The sequence below is a fragment of the Pinus tabuliformis genome, chromosome 7 (genome assembly GCF_031772625.1).
Source record: "Pinus tabuliformis cultivar Carrire ecotype Pingquan chromosome 7, CPIR1, whole genome shotgun sequence".
In the NCBI taxonomy this organism is placed as follows: Eukaryota; Viridiplantae; Streptophyta; class Pinopsida; order Pinales; family Pinaceae; genus Pinus; species Pinus tabuliformis.
Genome location: NC_142293.1, coordinates 828,577,347 through 828,599,525, shown reverse-complemented (window position 1 = coordinate 828,599,525; position 22,179 = coordinate 828,577,347). Strand labels below are relative to the sequence as shown.

The window sequence follows — 22,179 nt, the reverse complement described above, 5'->3', positions numbered from 1 at the left end:
GTCGTCAAATTAGGGGTATTGTTTAGGATGTCACGAATGCACGTGACATGCTATAGATTCATTGAGTGAGTCCCCCATGGTCATAAGATCAGAATAAATGTATGTTGGACTTCAAAATCCATAGTTTTGATGGAGCTTGATGAATTTTGTAAGGGTTCTAACCCGGATTCCATATTTTGCAGTTTTTAATAGAAAACTCTCTACCCGTTTCTTTGAAGAAAAAATGAAAGTGATTTCAACTGGAAAGGATTAAAAAAAAAAAACATTAGGTAATCATTTGAGGGTTTGGATTGAGCCTTTGTGCTCACTCTCAAACCAGCAAAGAATATTTGCATTATTAAAGAAATGTAACGGTCTAGGTTGGATCCCAACTCTCTTTTTTAATAAAATTCTCATACTCGTTTCCAAAAAAAAAAAACTAAAATTAATGTTAATCAATTTTAGTAATAATTAGTATAGTTAATAATTATTTTTTTTTTTACAGGAATGAGTATTGGATTGTACTAATTTTATGCCCAGTCATGGAAAAATCCTGGGAAAATTACATCTTCAGATAGTTCAAAGGCTTCTAACATAAAAATAAAAAAGATAAAATAAAATATAAAAAATAAAAAAGAAGCTATTGCTAACAACCCACTCCAAAAATACATCATAGAGATCGTACACCCTAAGTACTCCTAAGAGACTACTAGTATAAATTCTACAAAAACTAAACATAAATCTGATACAATTGAAACTAATGATAACAAACCACTCAGAAATTAGTAGGTCGATTCAGGTTCAAATACCATAGAGGCTTCAAAGCTAAATTGTCTGGAAATGCTACCTGTAGTTGAAGGGTGGTGATTATGCTACGCAGAGCATCCAACTCATCTTCTATATGAACAATTTTATGCTTTTGTGACTCTATGAGGTCGAGGGTGACACACTCTGATGCACATAGTTGACCCACTAGGGTCTGAAACTCGTAGATTTCTTTGTCAAATATGCATGTTCAAGCCGGCATTGAGATCAAATAGAGGAAACTGAGAGGTCATAATTAGAAGAGCCTGAATCCATTTTAGGGATGGGCGCATATCGACAGAGGGAATAGATACCATTCAGTTTTTTGTTGTAGGCATGTCATTCCTCTTGAATGCACAAGCTCTTACCCAGTGATGAAATCTATTCTTAGTACTTATAGCCAACTGCACGAACCAAGACTCTACATGCACTTCTTTTCTCAAACCACACTTATCCACCAAGTCAAGATTAACATAACTATAATTAGATCCAGGATCAATCAAAATAGAAACAACTCGACCACAGAGCTTACCTTCCATATCAATAATGGATGTCTAGTGATCTTCCTACTTGCTTTCCACAACTGCATAAATTTGAGGAATGTTATGACCAACATCCCCAACTGTATGTGCCTCCTGAGCACTATAGATCTTAGGCCTACCACCCTGGTACAATGGACAATCCTTCTTGCGATGATATTTTCCACATATCCAACACTGCAATGGTCCCCTACTCTCACCTCTGCTTTGCTGCTCTCCAGACTGCGACCCATGTCCCTTCTGTTGAGCCAATTAATTGTTCCTAAAAAGGACCAATCAACTACTACACATTAATTCATCAACCTGAGGTTTTGCTTTTCTATTTCAAGGTTATCGACACAGTTTATATAGAGAAAAGTTGGTATGACTAACTATTACTATCCTACTGAAAAGCAAAGTTGTAATCTTAAAGAAATCAGCTCAGAACGCAATTTCTAATTATAACCAATCATTCAAATATTTAACTTTTAAATGATTCTAAGGAAACAAAAAAATAAGATCTATTGGATACCAAGTTGTTTCTTAAGGAACAACAACTACAGAATAGAAAAGTAATATTACAGAATCATATTACCAAAAGTGACTAAGTAAACAAAATAGAAACATGTGATAATCTACAGAAGCAAAAAGGAAAAAACATTATTTTCAACAAATTAACTACAGAAAATCTATTCTATAATGATTTCAATAAACCTGATCCAAACATAGCATTATATTTAATGAACAAGAAATGAGAAATGAAGAGAAATTATGCGAATAGGAATAGTTGAAACAATAGAATAAACCACCAATTTAATGATACAAGAGAAGATAGAGCTAGTTCCGGGATCGGGCCCAAATCCGAAATCGAACTGCCTTAAAAGAGAATTATAATAGTAGGTTAAGTTCATGCAATAAGTGCTTCCATTCAATTACGAAAACCAATTAAAATCAATATCTTCGTAGGTCTGATTTTATGTCAAAACAATATTACAACTTGGAAAACTAACCCATTTCGAGGCTTAATGCGAGTTTTTATATTACATCAAGAAAAGATAAGGACAAAAAACCTATTTCTAATAATGAGCGATCCTGAGAATCTAAAGATTCTCAAGATGCTTATTTAAGATACAAAGATCTTTAATACATCCGTAGGATCATGTCAGGAGCTTGTCTTCAACTAATTTACTCGAAACATAGTATAATAGTCTGATGCTACCCGATCTCTTATGTCCATTCTAGGAAGCAGCATCAAACGCTAATGCATCAATAGGTTTCTGCCCAGAATAAGAATCCATGTGTAAGTAAATAGTGCTTTATCAGTCAAAACCATTCATAAAATAATAAAACAATAAGTGCATACAAAACACTACTAAAACCCATACTACATAAGTTATCATGATCTATTTACAAGAAAGACTTAGAAAATAGTATGAAAACTAAGAAGTAAGGCAAGGAATTTATGACAATTATGAGGCCCAACATCTCCCCCCGACTAACCTTTTTGCATGACCTCATGCAAACAAATGATTAACATGTAAGACAGTCAAGGAGTAAGCTTCATAAGCTTCCTCTCCTCTATGCTTGAATCCATTTCTACTTCAGAGTTCTTCAAAAGCCACATACTTACCTACTTCTGATAAGTCATTATCAGATTTATAAAAATATTGAGCACACCAGATCATAGGGCACCTATACCTGCATCCTATCCAGTTTCTACCTCTTTCCAATACCAATTGAACATAGTCCTCTATTCTGGTCATGGCATTCTGAAAATTGTGGTAGCCAAAGGGCTCTCTGTTTTTTACTTCATTGGGTGATGTCTGCCATCTTTCCTTAGCTCCATGGAGAGCTTCATCCTTGATGTCTTCCAAATATTCCATCCCTGAATGCAAGACATCATAATGAGTCTGTGAAAGTGCAAAAGCAACATTGGGTTTCCCTATAAAGATACCATGATGAATATGTGTACGAAAGGGGTTCCTAGGCTCCCCTCTGACCCAAAGGTCAAGGCCATGTTCTCTCCTCTAGAAGATATGATAAGATTTAGCACATTTCACCCGGTGTTTGGAAAATGATATGAAGGCTTGAAATTGGATGTCTCCAATAAATGGAACAAGATTTTCTTCCACCTATTCTTCTAAAAAGAAATTATGCATATACAACTCACACATAAGATACTTTGTATACTCATCCTGTTTCCGGAAAGTAGAAATGAAATCCAACACATTTTTAAACTCATATGGTTTTCCAGATTGTATAGCTTTAATTTTGAGCAACAGATATTGCTCAAGCAAATATAAAGCATAATTATGAGCTAAGGACCTGCATGCCAAGGCATCTGAATAAATTGAGAAAATTTCCTTTGTTTGCTCTGCATCTTTCTCAAGACGGTCCTTTAAACTCTGTACTTCCTTCTCAAATTCTCTCAGTTGTGCATAGGTCTCATATTTTTTTGTTTTCAGTTCTTTAAATCGTTGGAGAAACTCTTGATGTTCCCTCCACGGCACCACTTCTCCCTGATATCTTGCTATGGTCTCCTATTTTTTCTCCATAGTTTTATGCAAGATCTTGATAGATTATTCTACAATCAAGGGATTATAGGGAGGCACATCCTCTATCTGTAATGCTCTATCATTAAAAATAAATGGTGGATCAGTCTAAGTTCTTGTTTCAACAAGGGTAGGAGGAGCATCCAACATCTGTTCCTCAGGGTCAGTCTGGGTTCCTGTTTCGATAGAAGCAAGAACAAGGTTTGTCTGAGTACTGGCTTCATTAAAGACAGATATGAAATTAGTCTGGATTTCCATTTCCTGAGTTTCCTTCTTTCTTTTAGGCCTTTTCACATAATATCTATGAAACTGCTTGTGGTCATGTAACCAATTTTTTAACTATCACACCTTTCTTTGTAGTTTCTTATTTTCTTTCTTCAGTTTATCAATTTCCTTCTAAAATTTCACTTTTCCTTTATTTATCCTAACTCTAGTACCTATGGTCATCTGATTAGAAGTGCTAACCAAGGTTGTTGGAAAAGGAAGAGAAACTACTATTTCGACTTCTTCGACAATAGTTTCCTGAGTGGGTTTACCTGTCAGTAAGTTGTAAACTTCCCTTGTCGTCTCAATAGTCCCAGACTTCAGGAAGTTTGAATTATGAGAATAAATTGAAAGTTTGGTTGAAAATTCAATGCCATCATCTCGTTCTTCATCAATCAAAATTTCGAAAGACTATGGAGTTGTTCCCTTTAGAGAGGGAGGCTCTAGTATAGTAGCAATAGAGTCTCCAGAACATTCTTGAGAAGGAGAAACTTCATGATCATTATCTGATTCCAGGATAGAAATATCTGAAGAATTAATAGGAGAGGTTGCAGCCGATGAATTTGGTGAAGCTTCCTGGTCAAGAGGATTTTTAGAATGAACTATGGGTTCTTCTATTGAAGTAGTCATGGCTTCTCCAAAATTCGCAGTATCCAGCAAACTCTCTAGTCCTTCTAATGTTTGGGCTATTGTTGTTTCCTACTCCATTTGTTCTGAAGTTGATCCATTTTGGGCTGATTTTTCTTCTAGTAATTTCTCAAGGGGGTTCAAAGAACTTTGTCCTTGCTTCACAAATCTAGCTGGCGTCCTTCTCTCCTTAGGTAATGAAGCTAAAATTGATGTCATTCTCTTTTCTGCTCTATTGAGTTTTGGGGGTTTTTTATTTTGTACCATTTCTTGTGAGACATTTTATGTCGTGAGAGTTTCATTCGAATTTTCCTCATTGTCTTTCTCTGACTGTTCATTACTACCTGAAACATTTCTAGATGTTCCAACAGTTGTCTCATTTTGTCAAGGGTATCTCTTTGCCAACATTAGGGTTTCCAAGGAACCATTCCCAAGTCTATTAAAATTGGATAAGAATTCTTATGATTAATAGCTTGATGATTCCATGGTGACTTATGACCGAAGCTTGATCCTTCGATCTCCTTAATCTAGTAGTAGTCTCATCCAATACTAAATTGAGAAAGTATGGGAGCTTCAGGGTTACCTTTTTCCTCAGAATGCCATGAGTTTGAGATGACGCCCTCTTATCACATCATATCTCCCATCACAGGTGATGTATCACTGGAAAATCCCTGCTACTTCCCTCCATGGTTTAGGTAATGAATTGGGGTTATACCCCTTCCATTTTCTGATCAATTCTTTTCCATTATTCAGAAACACAAGGGCCACGTTTTGGAGAGAGGTGTGTATCTCGTACCACTTTTCTCCTTCTTTCAAGAGCCCTATTACTTCCGCTATTGCAATTTCACTTACTTGTATCTGTATATTTCTCACCATTGTTGTGTCATTGTCCAAACTCTTTGTAAATTCCAATGCCACCTCGTTGTTGAACCCCTATAATCATTCAAAATACTCTATCCATCCATCTTGAATTAAGATGTGGTGTACCTGTTCTGAAACCTATAATTGTGTGGGTTCATATCGAACTGAATTCCCACCCATTGTTAATTTTTCAATAAAATGTGGTCTTAAATCTATAAACAATAGAATTAACAATGTACGATAATAATAAGCATGTACATAGTATAGAGGTTCAACAGCATGCAATGTTGTTTGAAAATGTAGATAATAGTCATCTGTCAATGCCAAACCCCCCCCCCCCCACCCCCCAATGAGAGTAAAGGTCATCTGCGACTATAGGATGGCAAGTTTGGCACATTTGAAGGATAAAGGTGAATTAATGCAATTCAATAAAGGTAATTGTCAAAAGGAAAAATAGGAAGCGACATCTATGATGTATGAGTAAATCATTAAGATTTTATGACTCGTGTGTATTAATGATAACTCAATTTATTATAACCCATAGAGGATGCGGACAAAATGAGGGCATGAAGAGATTTATACAAGGAATTAGATGGATGGAAACAAAAATTGCATTAAGTGCATCATTAGAGAAAATAAAAGAGATTAATTAAGAATGCTGAAATTCTGAAAAAGTATCCCTAGCATGTAGAATTATAATGAAATACTCATTAATCAACCAGTCATCACTGTTTTCCAAGAGGATTTTATAAATATCCATAATAAATATAACAATATTAACTTTTTTAAGGAACTAAGTAGCCAAGCTATATTGTAATTTGTAATTTTACTTCAATACCACAGGCATGGCCTCTGCTGCCAGTAGGTGTCCATAGCCTCGACAGGGTTGCCTTTTTAACCCTTTGAGATGCCATTGTCCCATTTACTAAGGAAATTTCAAAATTTGTTTTTGTATATATATATATATATATATATATATATATATATATATATATATATATATATATATATATATATATATTTGAAGCATTTATAAAATGCCATTATTCTGGGGTGGTAATAAGGTAATAAAAATGTCATTGACTAGAGCTAATGAGGTGAACAAGTCGACTCATGATGAGACCTCTTGTCCTTTGACCCAAATGCCAAAGGCCATTACCCTGGCTTGGTGACTAGAAGTTGTAATGTCATTCCACTAGATCCTATGATCATGGTAGGTCGGCTCATGATGAGACCTCCTATCCTCTGTAATTTTTATTAATCTTAACAAATGGGGTGGCATGTCAACTCCTTAAGAGCTAGGGATGGTGTAAAAGTATGATAATAATTATTGTTTTAGCTTGCTAACTTTGTCCTCAAAACTTATGATCGTGTAATATTGAAGAGTTGAGTGAAAAATTTCTCCTCAGAAGTGGTGATGAGAGGAATTCATTATGAGAATTTTTGTAATTTTTTTACAATACTAAAAGGGATTAAAAATAATGGAAATTCAAGAATTCTGAAAATGATTTCTCATAAAAGATTCTCCAATGACAACCATTAAGCAAGTTAGTTTCCACCATAATGTGAAATCAAGGTTAAAAATAAATGTTCCTTTCCCTAAAAGGAAAAAAAACATTAATAAGCTAATGGAAATAATAATCACGGATGAAGAAATAATGGTTGTGGTTAAAGAAACAATGTTGTGACTGAGGAAATAGCGGTTGTGACTAAAGGAACAACAATCATGACTAAGGAAATAGCAATCGTGACTAAGGAAACAACAATCGTGATTAAGGAAGTGGTTGTTGTGACAAAGGAAACAGCTACTGTGACTAAGGAAACAGTTTTTGTGTCTAAGGAAATAGAAACTTTATTTGAGGAAACAACTACTATGACTAAGGAAATAGTTGTTGTGGTTAAGGAAATGGCGACTATGTCTAAGGAAACAACAATTGTATCTAAGGAGACAGCTCCTATGACTAAGTAAATATCAATTGTATCTGAGGAAAAAACTAATGTGACTAAGGAAACAACTGTCATGACTAAGGGAACAACAATTGTAACTAAAAGAAACAACAACTGGGATTAAATAATAGCAACTGTGATTGAAATATAAGTGATTTTTCCACATCTATCATAAAAAAAAAAAAAAATTATTTACATTATGTACAAGATAAAACAAAGATCTCGAAGAAAAATTTACCTGGTTGTGACCGCGGGGAAATTTCCCCAGTCAAATACAACCTGCAAATTAGCATCGTTATCAATTTTGTGAAGGAAATATTCTCGAGTGAGTGGCTGATGATACAGATGGAGACGATGCCCATTGACAAGGAATGAAATACTAGAATTATCAATTGTGGTAAGGTGTACTGTTACATTGTCGTAAACCTCGGTATTTTTGTAAGGACCAAACCATCTTGTTTGAAGTTTACCTGGAAAGTCTTAGAATCTTGAGTCATACAGTAGCGCCCAATCTCCTTTCTGAAAGTTTTTCTTTTTGATCAACCTATCATGCCATTTAGCTCTTTGTTGCTAGATTATGGTAGTGTTGTAAAGAAAGAAGATGTATTTCATCTCGTTCATTGAGTTGTTGTAAGCATTATTTTTATGCTTCTGTGAGATCCAATCCTAACTCCTTGGTAGTTCTGAGAGTCTTCACCTCAAACTCATTTGGAAAAATGGGTTCATTATCGAAAACGAGTTGATAAGGTGAATATCCAGTGGTATTTCTCCAGGTTGTCCGATAATCCCATAAGGCTTTCAGAAGCTTGGCAACCCAAACTCGATGATTTGTAGATATTGTTTTGGTTAAAATTGCCTCTAAGACTTTATTAGTGCTTTCCACCTGCCCATTCGCTTGTGGATGGTAAGGAGAAGTGACTATGCGTTTAATATGATAATTTTGTAGTGTGGCTAAAATTTTATGAGCAGTGAACTGTGATCCCCCATCTGTTACAAGCTCCCAAGGCAACCCTTATCGAACAAACATTTCGAATAGAAAATTGATGATTGCTTCTGTTATCTCAAAATCAGGCCCTGGAAGGCTGCTAACCAAGAAGACTTCAAGTAACTATTTCAGACCTACTTTAGGTTGAGGCTTAGCCTCCTCAACCTGAGAGGGCTCTCTCTAAATGGGTTAATGATTTTTACTTAAGATAAGATGGCTAACTCTTTGTGATATATCTGTGATAAATATGGATGCTGGAAAAACATTAATCAAGTTTCCATTGGGCCTATGGAGTCAACAACACCTCCGTAAACAATGATACTGCCTTTACATAGAAGTCAGGGCATTCAACATTTGAGTATTCAGAACACAACACATATGGAACCACAGCTCATAAATGCATACAGGAAATCAGAGCACAATCAGTGAATTCTGAGTGATTATACATCTATGCAACTGTAAAAGACATTAAGGAAAGGATAAAATCACACATTCTGAACATAGAAATCCTTCATGAATCCTGAGAAGTAAAGCAACCAAATTATATTACTGAAACTCTGTCTTTACATAAGCCAAAACAATGCTCTGTTATAAAATTTCCCAACCCTCATTACATTGTTGTTTCAGCTATATATAGAGTCCTTATTCTAACTGATTCGAGCTTCCTCCTCCAGCATGAGGGGAATTCAATAACTACCTCTAATGACACCTATCAACTATTTAACTAACTAATAAATACAATAAAGTGCTGACTAGAGTTTTTTAAGAGTTCTAACTTAACTATGACTCTAACTCCATTTTCCATGCATAATGGCTTCTCCTTGTTCTTTGACACCTGGTCTTCTTTCGATTTGGGTGAGCTGGATGTTTAATGCTCCATATTGACCTTGAACGCTGAATCTTTTAACTGCTCAGAAGTATTAGGAGATTTCCCTTGCTTCTCGGCTTCAGTTTTCCTCAAAAAGTTCGAATGTATAGAAGCATGTCTTCTAGCCTTTAATAACCCAAAACATGGAAAACTACCACGTTCTTGATGCGTTGTAAGCTTCATCGATGAACATGTGTGCAGGCAAAAGTTCCTTGTATGCAAATCGTTTGATACCTCTTGAACGGTGATAAAGGGGCTTTACAACAGAAATTTTAAACTTGGGTTGAAATATTCCACCTTTTTTAAGCATCCACCTGTCTTGATCTGAGTGACTATTGTTGCTCCAGCTGATGTTTTGCACACCCTTTAGGCGTTTCCCTTTCAAAATTCCCGCTCATAATTCAAAACTGCCTGTTTGCGTTAAAATCATCACCTACAGCAGTTTCGTAGCGCGCTACGAAACTGCTGAGTTTTTTCTTTAAAAAACAGCTTGCTTTTGCCCTGAGACCCTTATTAGCCGAGTATTTGATTGCCCAAAACTTCTTTAAACTTTACACATGTCGCACAGGGATTTATGTTTCCTCAAAAAGATAAAGTCAAGCAAATTTGTCAAAAATTTAAACAAAATCTTATTTGGCCTCAAAACTCATTTAGCAGGTAGCTGACCTAGCTGTGCCTTCAGATCTTCAATTTGTTTCTTCATAGCTTTATTCCCAGCTCTCAGTTGCATATTGATTCTTCTGATGTACCTGGCTTCTCTGATTGCTGGTACTGTCCATGTGTGAAATTGAGAATGGCCATCAACCACTGAATTCAACTGGTTTTCTAGGGTTTCACTCCCTTTCCATAAAGCTTTACGATACTTTGCGTATATGACTGCACGTTTTCTAGCGGCTTTCTTCAATTTGGCAATCTCATATTTAGCTGCTTCTAATTGACTCTTTATGGTTGCTATATTATCTCCTTGAGATGTGATGACTGTTTTGCTTGTATCCCTTTGTGTTCCTTTCCCTGTTTCCTCTGTTCTTGGCAGTGATTCCTTTACTTGTTGGAATTTCCTTGTTATAGGTCTTCTGGGTTTAAAAATGAATTCTTCAGCTGGCTCATCGAATTTAAGCCTTTTTGAGGCCTTAGACTTCTTGGTACCTTCTTGCTCTGACTGTGTTAAATCAATTTGGACTGGTTCAGACTGCTCAAATTCAATGGCCTGTAATAAATCATTCAAACTTGCCTTAGACACTGGGCTCTCTTCAACTGCTATGGCTTTACCTTTTTCCTTATTTATCTGGCTTCTTGTCCTTACCCTTGAGACTGCTTCAGATGTGCCTGTTTCAGGTATAGTCTTCTTATCATAAGTTTTTTCCTTTGTTGTTTTCTGAGGTTGATCTTGAATGATTAGTGGCTTCACTAGTTTTCTTAGCTGTGACTTTGGAACCCTTTTAGCTCTTGCTTCTTTTTGGAGCTCAGCTATTGTAAATTCTCTGGCTGGTTGTGGAGTGAGGCCAGTCTTGCTTTGGAATCCAGCCATGAAAATAAAAGAATTCCAGTCTCTGTCTATCTTTTGGAGGCCATCTAAAACCAGCAGCTTGATCAAACCATGATGAAACAAAGAGGTTTCACAGTCCTCTTTCCTTAGCTGCACCTTATCACACATCTTACTCAAGCTGCGAAACAAATAAAAAGGAAGGTCTATGGAGACTTTCCCTGTGAAATGCAAAAGCAGTTTGAAATGGTAAGAATAAACCTTGTTGTACCTTCCTTCACAGGTTAAATATTTCTGTATGCAGGTGAGTAGAAGAGCATAATGTTCCTTGACATAACTCCTGGGCACTGTTTTAGTTAAATCTTCATTTACATATGCATCCTTTAAAAACTCCTTACAAGGATTCAGGTCAAATTTGAAATTCTTAAACCATTCCTCTCGTCCTCTTGGGATCTCTGTCACAGCAGATATTGCTTCTGGAGAAACCTGCACTTCTAACATGGCTACCTTTGAATTTAAACCAGTGAAGTTTAGCGCAAATTCTTTAGTTACCTGCACATGTCCTCCTTGTAGCTTTTTGCAAAAGTTCCAGCACCCGGCATCTTTAAACGCTTTCTTCACCCCTTCATCTCTCAGCGTTATGTCCAGGCCCTCAGGTTCAGTCCTCTGACATTTACCAGATCTGTGCTCTTTTTTCTCCATTCTTTCTTCGAGATCTTCACATACAAAGACTAACAGCTCCGGTTGAAATCGTGATTCAGCTCCTTTTTAATTCAGCCTCACTTGATTAACAGCCTCGCTTGATTATCAGCCTCGCTTGAAATTTAAACTCTTTCATTTAAAACCTTTCAATACATAATCGGGCAGATTTGTCACTCATGCAGCACTTACGACCATCATTAAGGTTTATGCATGGTAAAATTCCTTGGGAATGATACTCTGTGCATATCAACAGATCTAGTGGTGGTGATAGTGGCAAATGAGCGTTCAAACGTGATACGAGAGGTACATAAACTGACATGAGAGGACATAACTGATGACTCACCCAACGGACTTGACATTTCGGGAAAGATTCGCTGCGAAATGCACGAATCCATGATTTCGCAGCGCTGTTAGTTTTAAATTTTCATGATGCGCTGCGAAACGGCCTAATCATGATGCGCTGCGAAAACGTTTATCCATGATTGCGCTGCGAAACTGGCGAATGGGATTACGCTGCGAAATTACTAAAAGACATGGTGACTCAGATAAGACAAGATATGACTATAGAACAATGATGGTGGAGGAGAACCAATGGGAGTTGAGTATGGTTCGAGCTAAAAACTTTTTAAAACTCCAAATCCTAAGTGAGGGAAAAAAAACGAAATCAACTTAACACAGACCTTTGTCATCGGACTAGGATAGAAATTGACATACATCAAATTTTTAGTTCTAAGTGATAACAGCTTCTTTCGTGGCTCTTAGGATTGCTATTGCTTCTGTTAGTGTCAGTCTTTCCATCCTTCCTCCAGTGATCAAATGTGCTCTTACAAAGTGATTTTGAAGTGTCAAGGTCAAATTTTGTCATTTCAGTGAGTCTTCAAGCAAAATTTGGTCACTAGGCATTAGGTCTAGGGTTTGCTTTCACTCTTCTCAAAGTTGTCCAAATGGCGGTCCATGTCATCATTCAGCTGAGTCTATCATCATTCATATGGTTTTCATTATTATCTCAGTGTCTAATGAGTCTTTTTACAACTTATTCATGCTTCAGTTGTGCCTAGGCAAGGTCATTTCCCTCTCCTAGGGTTTTGAAGGCAATTTCTCTTGGGCGGCTAAATAATCGGCAAAACTCATATCCTGATGTTCATACACCTTATCCTATCCTTAAATTACCTTATCAAACACTTCCCAACACTTAGATCCCCCAAATTCCTCATTTTTTCACAAACCCTAGTTTCTAGCTACAACCTGGCAATTTTCTAGGTTGGGCCTGTGTTTTTCCCTTTTGGACCCCTTTCCCTCACTCAATCTCTGAGATTCCACTTTCCCCTACTTCCTAACATCCCTCCCCACTTCCAAAAATTTCCCCAAGAATTTAGAAGCCTCTTATCCCCTTCATTTCGCTCCATTTCGACAAAATTCCTTGTTTCACACATCGGGACAAGTTTCACTCAAATGATGTTTTAGAGCAATAAAAGATGAATTTTGGAAAAATGAGAGAGGTTGTTGTCCAAAAAATGCCAAGGAAGAAAAACCTCCTTCACTTTTTACACAGGTGTCATGGTTTGAGAGAAATGTCAATAATATCGTTGCCTCAGGAGAATCAAAGACACCTCTGAAGTGACCTTGGGAAAATCAAGTTTTGTCCAAGCTTGGTTGGCCAAATGATTTTCTTGATGGGTAAAATGATAACTAGACACAAAGAGCTTTCCAATGAGCTATCATGAGCTGAATTTGGGGTTGAGGAAGACATTCCAAAGTTGACTGCAACAGCACTCTTCCTTGAGGTAGCCTCATTTGGCACTTTTTAACCAGTCTTGGGAGATTTGATTTTTGAAAGGTCAAATGAACTCCAAATTAAAAAATTCCAGTTGGGTTGGAAAGTAGACTCAAAGACCTTTCCAACTAGCTATCCTGCACCTGATTCCGACACTGGAAAGGCCTCCAAACTCCTCCTGAAAAAGCGCGCGACCCGTCAGGACACCTTTGCCAGTGCAAAAATTACACTGGCGCGACCCGTCAGGGGCGCGCGACCCGTTGGGGATTTCTCCACAGAAATTTGCCAGTAAACTTGCCAAGGAGCCACAAATTGCCAAATTTTGTAAGGTAGGCCCTCAAATCATGAAAAATTGTTGCTTGTTACAGTTTAAGAAGATCATGATTATATTTGTAGAGGTCTCCATTTGCAAGTAGAAGTCTCCATTGTGCTTTGGCTTGAAGTTGTCAAATTGCTAGGGTTTTATATGCTGTTTTGAGGTATCCCTTGTCTTCCCTATTTTTCACCTCCCATTCCATATTCCCTATCATTTTTATTTAAATTTCCCTTCTACAATGGCTAAGAGCCCTAAACCCTACCCCTCTTCCTAAGAAATCAAAAAATTAAACCCTAACCCTACCTCCCATAACATCCTTGCAAATGAAATTGTATGATGATGTATATGTCATGCAATGTTGCACACATCGCGATCGGGATTTAATCGGCGCCGGGAAAAAATCGGAAAAATCGTTAAAATCGGGAAAAAATCGGGAAAAAATCGGAAAAAATCGTTTGGCACAAAAATATTCATTTTTTTTCATTTTTTTTCAATTTTTTTAATATCTAAACCATCTACAACATAAAATAAATACATTGACACATAAATATGATAAAAAAACTAATATATAAGATGTTCAATATCATTTCTAGCGCTAAAATCACACATAACATTGAATCATGTCCTGAATAGTAAGTCCTGAGTCCCAAGTCCAACTCAGCCTCAAAATATCAACAAAAAATATGATAATGTATCTCATCATGTCATAATGTCATATACAATAAAATGAAAGTCTAATCCTATTGATTTCCTCTGCCCCTCTTGCGAGAATATGGCACAGCTTTCTCTTTCCCTCTAGATGTAGAAGCTGGTGCCTGTGGTGGTGGAAATGGCAGTGGAGTCTGACGTGCTCTAGAAGCTGAAGAACTAGTAGTAGCAGCTACAAGAGGCTGAGGTGGACGGAGACCACGTCCTCTACTGGTGGTAGTGGTAGCCCGGGTAGCCCGGGTAGGCGGTGTCACCTCCTCCTCCTGCTCCTCCAACTCCTCCTCCTCCTGCTCCTGCTCCTCCTCCTCCTCCTCCTCCTCCTCCTCCTCCTCCCCCTCCTCCTCCCCCTCATCCTGCACTAACCAATCCTCAGTGGGATCCATGAGAGGCCTCTCGGTCTCAACCCTCCATTCAGCAGTGGTGTCAATCCCATCCAATGAGATGGCTTCCGTATCAGGTGTCTTCTCTAGTTGTTTCACCCACAATCGAAGATTGTAGTAGACATAGACCATGTCATTAAGTCTATGGGACTCCAACCTGTACAAAGTTCATGAAATAATAAATTAATAATTAATATTATAAAAAAAATATTGTTTAAAACTTTAATGAATTCAAAAATTTATTTGGAAATTTGCAATATTTTAAATGTTTAAGTGTTAACCTATTGCGCTTCTTGTTGTGTATTTTTTCAAATACACTCCAATTGCGCTCACATCCCGAGGAGCTGCATGTTTGGCTGAGGATGCGCACGGCAAGATTTTGCAAAAGGGGTACTCTGCCACCATACATCTTCCACCATGCGTCTACAACAAAATTACAAAGAAAATTTTAAATAAACATAAGAAAAAAATGGAATTTGAAGAAACAATGAAATTTGAAACAAAGTTACAAAGTACATACTACAAACTAAAAAATACCTGGGATTTTAACCGTCCTATCATTGATAGCCATCTCAAAGCCAAATGTGCCACCTGACAACTTATATTGCTCAATTTGTCTAGAGACCTCCATACGTTCTTCTGGAGTTTTCACCATCTTCTGGACACAGGTTAATAATCCTTCCACGACCTCAACATCAAAATTAAACCCACATGCATAAGAAAATGCAGGGTTCAGGAAAAGGCCAGCAGCATGAATGGGACGATGGAGTGTGTTGTTCCATCGCTCATCAATGACCTTCCATAGAAGGAGTTGTCTCTGGAACCCATCATCTCCCTTGTCATCATAGTAGGACCGAATGGCTTCTTTGGCCCTATCCATGGCTTCATACAAATAGCCCATTGCGGGCTTCTCACCATCTACCAACCGAAGAACCTTTACCAAAGGTTCTGTGACAGCGCACACCTCCTGCACTCCCGCCCAGAAGTCTTCTTGGTATGAAACAAGTCTGCAGACGGCCTCTCCTTCTGGTTTGCGGCTCATTGGCGAAGAACGCCACTCCTCTGAAACAAACATTCTCTTCAAATCCCACATAGAATTCAAGAGGGATTGAAGAGATATGAAACTCGTCGCAAACCGTGTAATGGCGGGGCGCACCAACTCTTTGTTGTTGGTGCATTTTCTCATCAAGCTAAGCACAGATGTGTGATTGTAAATAAATTTTGTGATGGTTTTTGATGAGTCAACAGCCTCTTTGACAAAGGGAATTTTCCCTATGTCCTCTAACATCAAATCAATACAATGGGCAGCACAAGGTGTCCAAAATAAAGTAGGATGCCTGTCCATAAGCAATCTACCAGCAGCAACATAATTTGCAGCGTTGTCCGTTATGACTTGGACAACATTTTCTGCACCCACCTCCAAAATAAACACATCCAGCAAATCACATAAATTTTTTGCATCTTTGATTTGATGAGTTGCATCAACAGATTTGATAAACATAGTCCCCAAGGGACAACTAACCAAGAAGTTTATAAGGGTTCTCCCCTTTTGGTCAGTCCAACCATCTGACATAACAGTGCATCCTGTTTGTGCCCATGATGCCCTAAAATCCTCCAATCTTTGGGTGCAGTCACGCTTTTCATCTTGAAGAAGCCGGCCTCTGAAATCATGAAGAGAAGGGAGTTTGTACCCTGGGCCAACACTGGCAACAGCATCAAGAGTAGGTTGGAAAAATGGATTATTCCTTATAATGCTGAAAGGAATATCACTCCAGAGGAGAAATTTTGTCATCAACTTGTCAGCTTTTTCTTTTTCAGTTCTTTTCATCATTGAACCGATAGTTGGTTGTGAACCAGGTGTGGTTCGAGGAACAAAATATGATGATGCAGCAAACGGATTGACTGACGCTGTAGTAGAACCTGTGCCACTTGGCCCACTTCCTTCAACTGACCTTCTTAGTTGCCTTTTGAGTTCTTCTTTGGCGTCTCTAGTGTGCTCTAATTCTCCCAATGCTCTCATGGCTTTTTGGATAATTTCAGCATTTGTCTTTAGACAGGGCCCCACATCACGTCCAGGGATTTGTGCAAGGTGGAACTTCAACCTGTACACCCCCCCGAATATTTCCTTTCCACACAACTTGCAAATCAAGTTTTGTCTATCATTCGGAGTTTTAGGGTCACCATATTCCCAGAAAGGATCCAATTTCCTTGGCATGTTTGTTTTTGAATTTTGAATTTGCAAACCTATGGAAAAATAAGGATTAGGAAATAGGAATTTAGGATTACATAAATGATAATAGTAAATAGTAAATACAAATTACAATTTAGCATTTGCAAAATTACAAGCTAATTATTTCCAAAATCCCAATTTCTAAACCCAAAAAACAATGAAAAATAAAAAAAAATAAACAATGTTTAAAGAAAATGAGAAAATAAAAAACAAAAATTGGTTCTCATAGTCATAACAAATAACCCATCCCAAATCAATGAAAAATTTCCAAAAATTCTTTAAAAACAATGAAAAACAAAGTTTTTAGAGAACCAAAACAAAAAAAAATTAATCTACATACCTGGTTTATGGACAAATTCGCGATCTTGGCTTGGATTCCTCCTAAAATCGGCTCCCACAAGCGACGGCAACCCTCTCCCTCCCTTCTTCTCCTTCTCCTCCTTCTCCTCCGCGGCGGACTGCTGAATGAATAAAATAAAAATCGAATTTCCATATAAAACGCCCGCTGCCCCCGTGCCCGGCGATTTTTTCCTTAAAAATCGCGATTTTTTCGAAAAAATCGCGATTTTTTAAAAAATCGCGATTTTTTCGATAAAAATCGTTAAAAAAAATTTCCGCCGATTTTTTGGATAAAAATCGCGATTCGAATCGTCATTTTGAAAAAATCGCGATTTTCCGATTTTATCGCGATTAAATCGCGATGTGTGCAACACTGATGTCATGCACAGCACCACCACCACATCCTGAGATTGTTCACGAGGAGGAAGGACCATCTCAACAGCCTGATATTCCGGTCACTCGACATGTTAGTTCCTCACCTCAGCTCACTTATCAGAGAGGCCAGAGGGCCTTGTTTGCAGCAGCTCGGCGAGTATTATCTCCACAGTAGGTGGAAGGGGTCTCGCCTTCATCATCGGCTCAGCGAGTGTTATCTCCACATCAGGTGGAAGGGGCCTCGCTTTCTTCACCAGCACAGGTACCAGAGAGGGGCAAACAGCCCATGATTGATGAGGGTCCATCAGGAGTTCCCGATATTGAGTTTGTTGACCTTGAGGCCAGTTCTCTTAGCCAAGAGGCAAAGGAGATCATTCAGCATCTCAGAGCTGAAAATGATGCCTTGCAGAGGAGATTAGAGGGGTCACAATGGACCATCACCTACCTTGAGCAGCGCAACAAACAGTTGGAAGATGAGCAGGCACTTGATGAGTTATGGAGGATTCGTAGTGACCGAGTCTTGAACCGAAGAAGACCCGGTGATCCATTGCCCGCTGACCGAGAGTCCATGCTCATCCAGGAGAACGCACACTTGGAGAGGCTATTGGCTAAGGCCAACCAAAAGAAGAAATTGCTGAGGAACATGAAAAACCATTACTGGGCAAGAATGCATGTGTGCAAGGCCAAGATGAAAATGTTTCAAAGGCGGTTGTCCGAGGCCCTTAAATGGAAAAAGAGGACCAATCCACTCCGTATCTTGGTTGAGGCTTCCCTCAAAGATCAAGGCACTAATTAGCCCAGCCACAGCACAAAACCCAAAAAATTTTGAGAATTTTGGGTGAATTTTGACATTTTCAGGCAATTTGCAGGTTTTTCCCATTAACGGGTCTCACCCCGCGCGCGACCCTTCATCATGGCAACTCCTTTTGGCGAAAACTCAGCATTTCTAGATTTTTCATGCAAAGTTACATATGCCCATGGATGGACTTGAGATTTTGTGCAGTTTTGGTCCCCCAAAAGGTCAAAAAACTACCAAAAAATGACTTTCTGGCCCTTTTTTGAGTTGCAGAAACCAGTCTTGGGAGAATTAAGTTTTGATAGGGCAAATGACCTCCAAATTCAAAAATTCTAGTTGGGTTGGAAAGTAGACTCACAGACCTTTCCAACAAGCCCACTTTTGCTCAATTTGGACACCTGCAAGTGCCTCAAACATCGCTCCAAAGGCGCGTGACCCGTCAGGCAGGGGCGCGCGACCCGTCAGGCAGTTTTTGCCAGATTGCATTGTACAGCCCAGAAAACGCAGTTTTGACCCAGTTTGACTTTTTGGGGTGGAATATGATTATCTTTGATGTAATTATTGTAACTCTAAGACACTTTTACTCTTTTTTAACACTTCTAGAAGATTCATTCATGTAAAGGGTAAATATTTAATAAATGGATTGGTTTCCTAGCTTATAGAGGCAAGTTGTTTTGACTGCCTATATTGTAGTGCTTAGTTTAGAAGTGGTTGAAACAGCTCCTAGGATAGTGAGCTCGACCCATGGAGGCAGGGAAAGAGGTTAGATCATCTATATTATGTACTTTCTTGCTCATTTTCATGGTTGGACTCTTGAGGGAGAAGCTATCATTGTATTATTTCACTGTATCTCTGCAATTTTTGGCTAAGGAAGACCAGGGTTTTGCAGTCCTCTTTGGGATTCTTGTGGACTCATGTGTTGATGGTGTGTTTCTCAATGTTCTTGTAAGTGTGTTTATGTGAATCATTTCCTTTCCTTTACTACTGCACATTAAACAAATGAAGTGTTAAAGTAAGAATTCATGCTTGCCATGCTCTGCTTTTAAATTTGTTTAAATTTCTATGTTTTCTACTGTTTAAGGAGAATTCAAAGTATTATTTGCTCTCCTTAGTTCCTCACCGGTCTTTTCCATCCACTCACCTCAATCAAAGGCATCAATGTGGTCTCCTACCTCGCCCAAAGAACACCCTGCAGAAACTGTGTCAAATCCCCGCACCCAAAATTGCAATTCCTCAATTTGCCACCAAAAACCCAAAAAAACCCAAAATAAACCTTTTTAATCAGTTTACTAGCCTAATATCAGTGTTACCTTGTTGGTCATCTCATCCCATTGAAGATCTGCCGAGATTGACCGGAGAGAGCCTTCACCTGCCCCGTAGGGCTAGCTACGAGGCTAAATGGTTTGATGTAGCCTTGAGGTTTACCTTTCTCAGCCTGAGGTGAAATTTAAAGTGCTAACAGCTTCCACCCATTTAGTCACATAATTTGTACAAACTAGAATATATGTATTTTCATTTGAAGGTGGATTAAAGGGGCCTACAAAATCCATTTCCCATCTCTCAAACAGTTCTAATACAATTTGTGGTTGAAGGGTCATTTCGTCTAACTTAATGGGATGTCCCATCCTTTGGCAACTGTCGCAACTCTAGACATATTTCTTTGCATCTTTAAATATTATAGGCCAAAAATATCCCATTTGTAGTACCTTATGTCCAGTTCTTCGATCAGAAAAATGACCTCCACAGGGATCATCATGATAGACCCTGGGGATATCATAAATTTAATCTTCTCTGACACATCTTCCAATTTGAAGATGGCCATGTATGAAAAAGGTAATTGTCCATCCATAAAAAGTGTGTGTTGCATTGAATGATAACCTTCTTTTCCCGGGATAACAGTTGTGATGGTAATTTTCCGGCTGCCAAATAATTCGCAACATCGACGTACCAAGGTGTCCTGATTGTTACGGCAAACAAAAGTTCATCTGGGAATTGGTCCTCATCTCGGGAAGAATCGACTACAGCTAGAACTCTTGACAAGAAATCTACAAAAAGGTTCTCCTTTCCTAGGTGATCCTTTATAGTAATGTTGAACTCCTACAGCAACAATAACCAATGAGTTATTCTACCATTGGTAATAGGTTTGTTAGCTAAATAACGAATGGCAGAATGATCAGTGTACAGAAAAAATGGGTATCCCATTATATAATGGTGGAATTTATTTATGGCATAAAAAACGGCTAAAAATTTGTTTTCTATCACATTGTAATTCAGCTCAGTTGGTGCAAGGTTTTTTTTTATGTCATAAATCACACAAGGATTTTTATCCTCTTGTTGTCCAAGGACTGCTCCTATCATCGTATCTCATGCATCTAAAGATATATGGAATGATCGATTCCAGTTTGGTCCTCGCAACACGGGATCTATTGAGACCAACCTTTTCATATCTGCAAAATCAAAGTCACATTTATCAGTCCACTTGAAATCCACATGTCCAATCAGTACATACATAGGTGTTTCTATTTTTGAAAAGATTGTTATAAAACAGAGATAATAACTAGCATAACCGAGGAAACTACGTACCTCTGTCTACATTCGAAGAGTAGGAAGTTTAAGAATTACCTCGATATTAGTTGGGTCTACCTGAATGCCTGTAGCAGAAATAAAATTTCCTAGAACTATGCCCTATGTCATCATCTTATGACATTTTTGATGACTAAGGGACAATCTAGTCGCTATACTTCGAGCAAGAACCTTTTCAAGATTATGCAAAGCTTGATCAAAATCATTACCATAGGGGGTAAAATCGTCCATATATAGTTCAAGTCCCTCATTAATCAAATCATAAAAAATGTTGAGAATTTCCCTTTGAAAAGTGGTTGGTGCATTGCACAGCCCAAATGGTAAGACCCTATATGCAAATGTTCCCCACGAGCAAGTGAACGTGGTTTTATCTTGGTCTTCAAGGGAAATTTGTATTTGATTATATCCACTGAACCCATCCAAGAAATAAAAATATTTCTTTCCGGAAAGAGTGTCAAGGACTTGGTCCACAAAAGGAAGAGGAAAATGATCCTTCTACGTAGCTTTATTCATCTCTCTATAGTTGACACAAATTCTCCCTTTGCCATTCTTTTTAGGGACTACTACCAGTGGTGAAACCCACTGGCTATCAGAAATGGGATATATGAAATTAACGTCAAGAATTTTTTGAAGTTCTTGTTTTACTATGTCCCTGAGGTGTGGATTTAGTCTTCTTTGAGGCTGGTGAATGGCTCGAGCATCTTTCTCAATATAAATATTATGTGTACAGAGTTGTGGATTGATTCCCTTCATATCAAAATATTCCCAGGAAAAAGATTGTTTATGTTTTTGAAGAATTTATATCATCCTTTCATGATGAAGGTTATTAAGATTAGCGTTAATATTCACAATCTTATCAGGATCAATTTCGATGGGAATACTATTATGAATTGCAATCATGGTTATATGTTCAGTGTTCAATTCCTCTAGCGGATCTCCTTGGGTTTCGTTTTCAAGAACAACTTTCAACATTTGACTGGTTGGGTACCCAATAGTGGAAGGTTGATGAATAAATCCATTAAGTATATTGTCCTAAGTCTACCTTTTAAATATAAGGGCCCTGTCGAAAGTAAGAGGAGAGCGTAAAT

At 38.0% G+C, this 22,179-nt stretch overlaps 1 protein-coding gene across 1 annotated transcript in view; it reads right to left on the bottom strand.

Annotated features, from left to right (window-relative positions):
* Positions 1-2,539: 2,539 nt before the first annotated feature.
* Positions 2,540-22,179, bottom strand: part of LOC149250176 (uncharacterized) — a 29,546-nt gene continuing 9,906 nt past the window's right edge. Inside the window, exons 2-9 of the mRNA XM_089453570.1 lie at positions 20,946-20,955; positions 20,387-20,605; positions 15,306-16,185; positions 15,050-15,191; positions 14,665-14,925; positions 7,791-7,831; positions 3,035-3,186; positions 2,540-2,578 (exon numbers count right to left, since the gene is read on the bottom strand). Coding sequence (XP_089309696.1) covers positions 2,540-2,578; positions 3,035-3,186; positions 7,791-7,831; positions 14,665-14,925; positions 15,050-15,191; positions 15,306-16,185; positions 20,387-20,605; positions 20,946-20,955 — 1,744 coding nt within the window. The remainder of the gene's footprint in view (positions 2,579-3,034; positions 3,187-7,790; positions 7,832-14,664; positions 14,926-15,049; positions 15,192-15,305; positions 16,186-20,386; positions 20,606-20,945; positions 20,956-22,179) is intronic.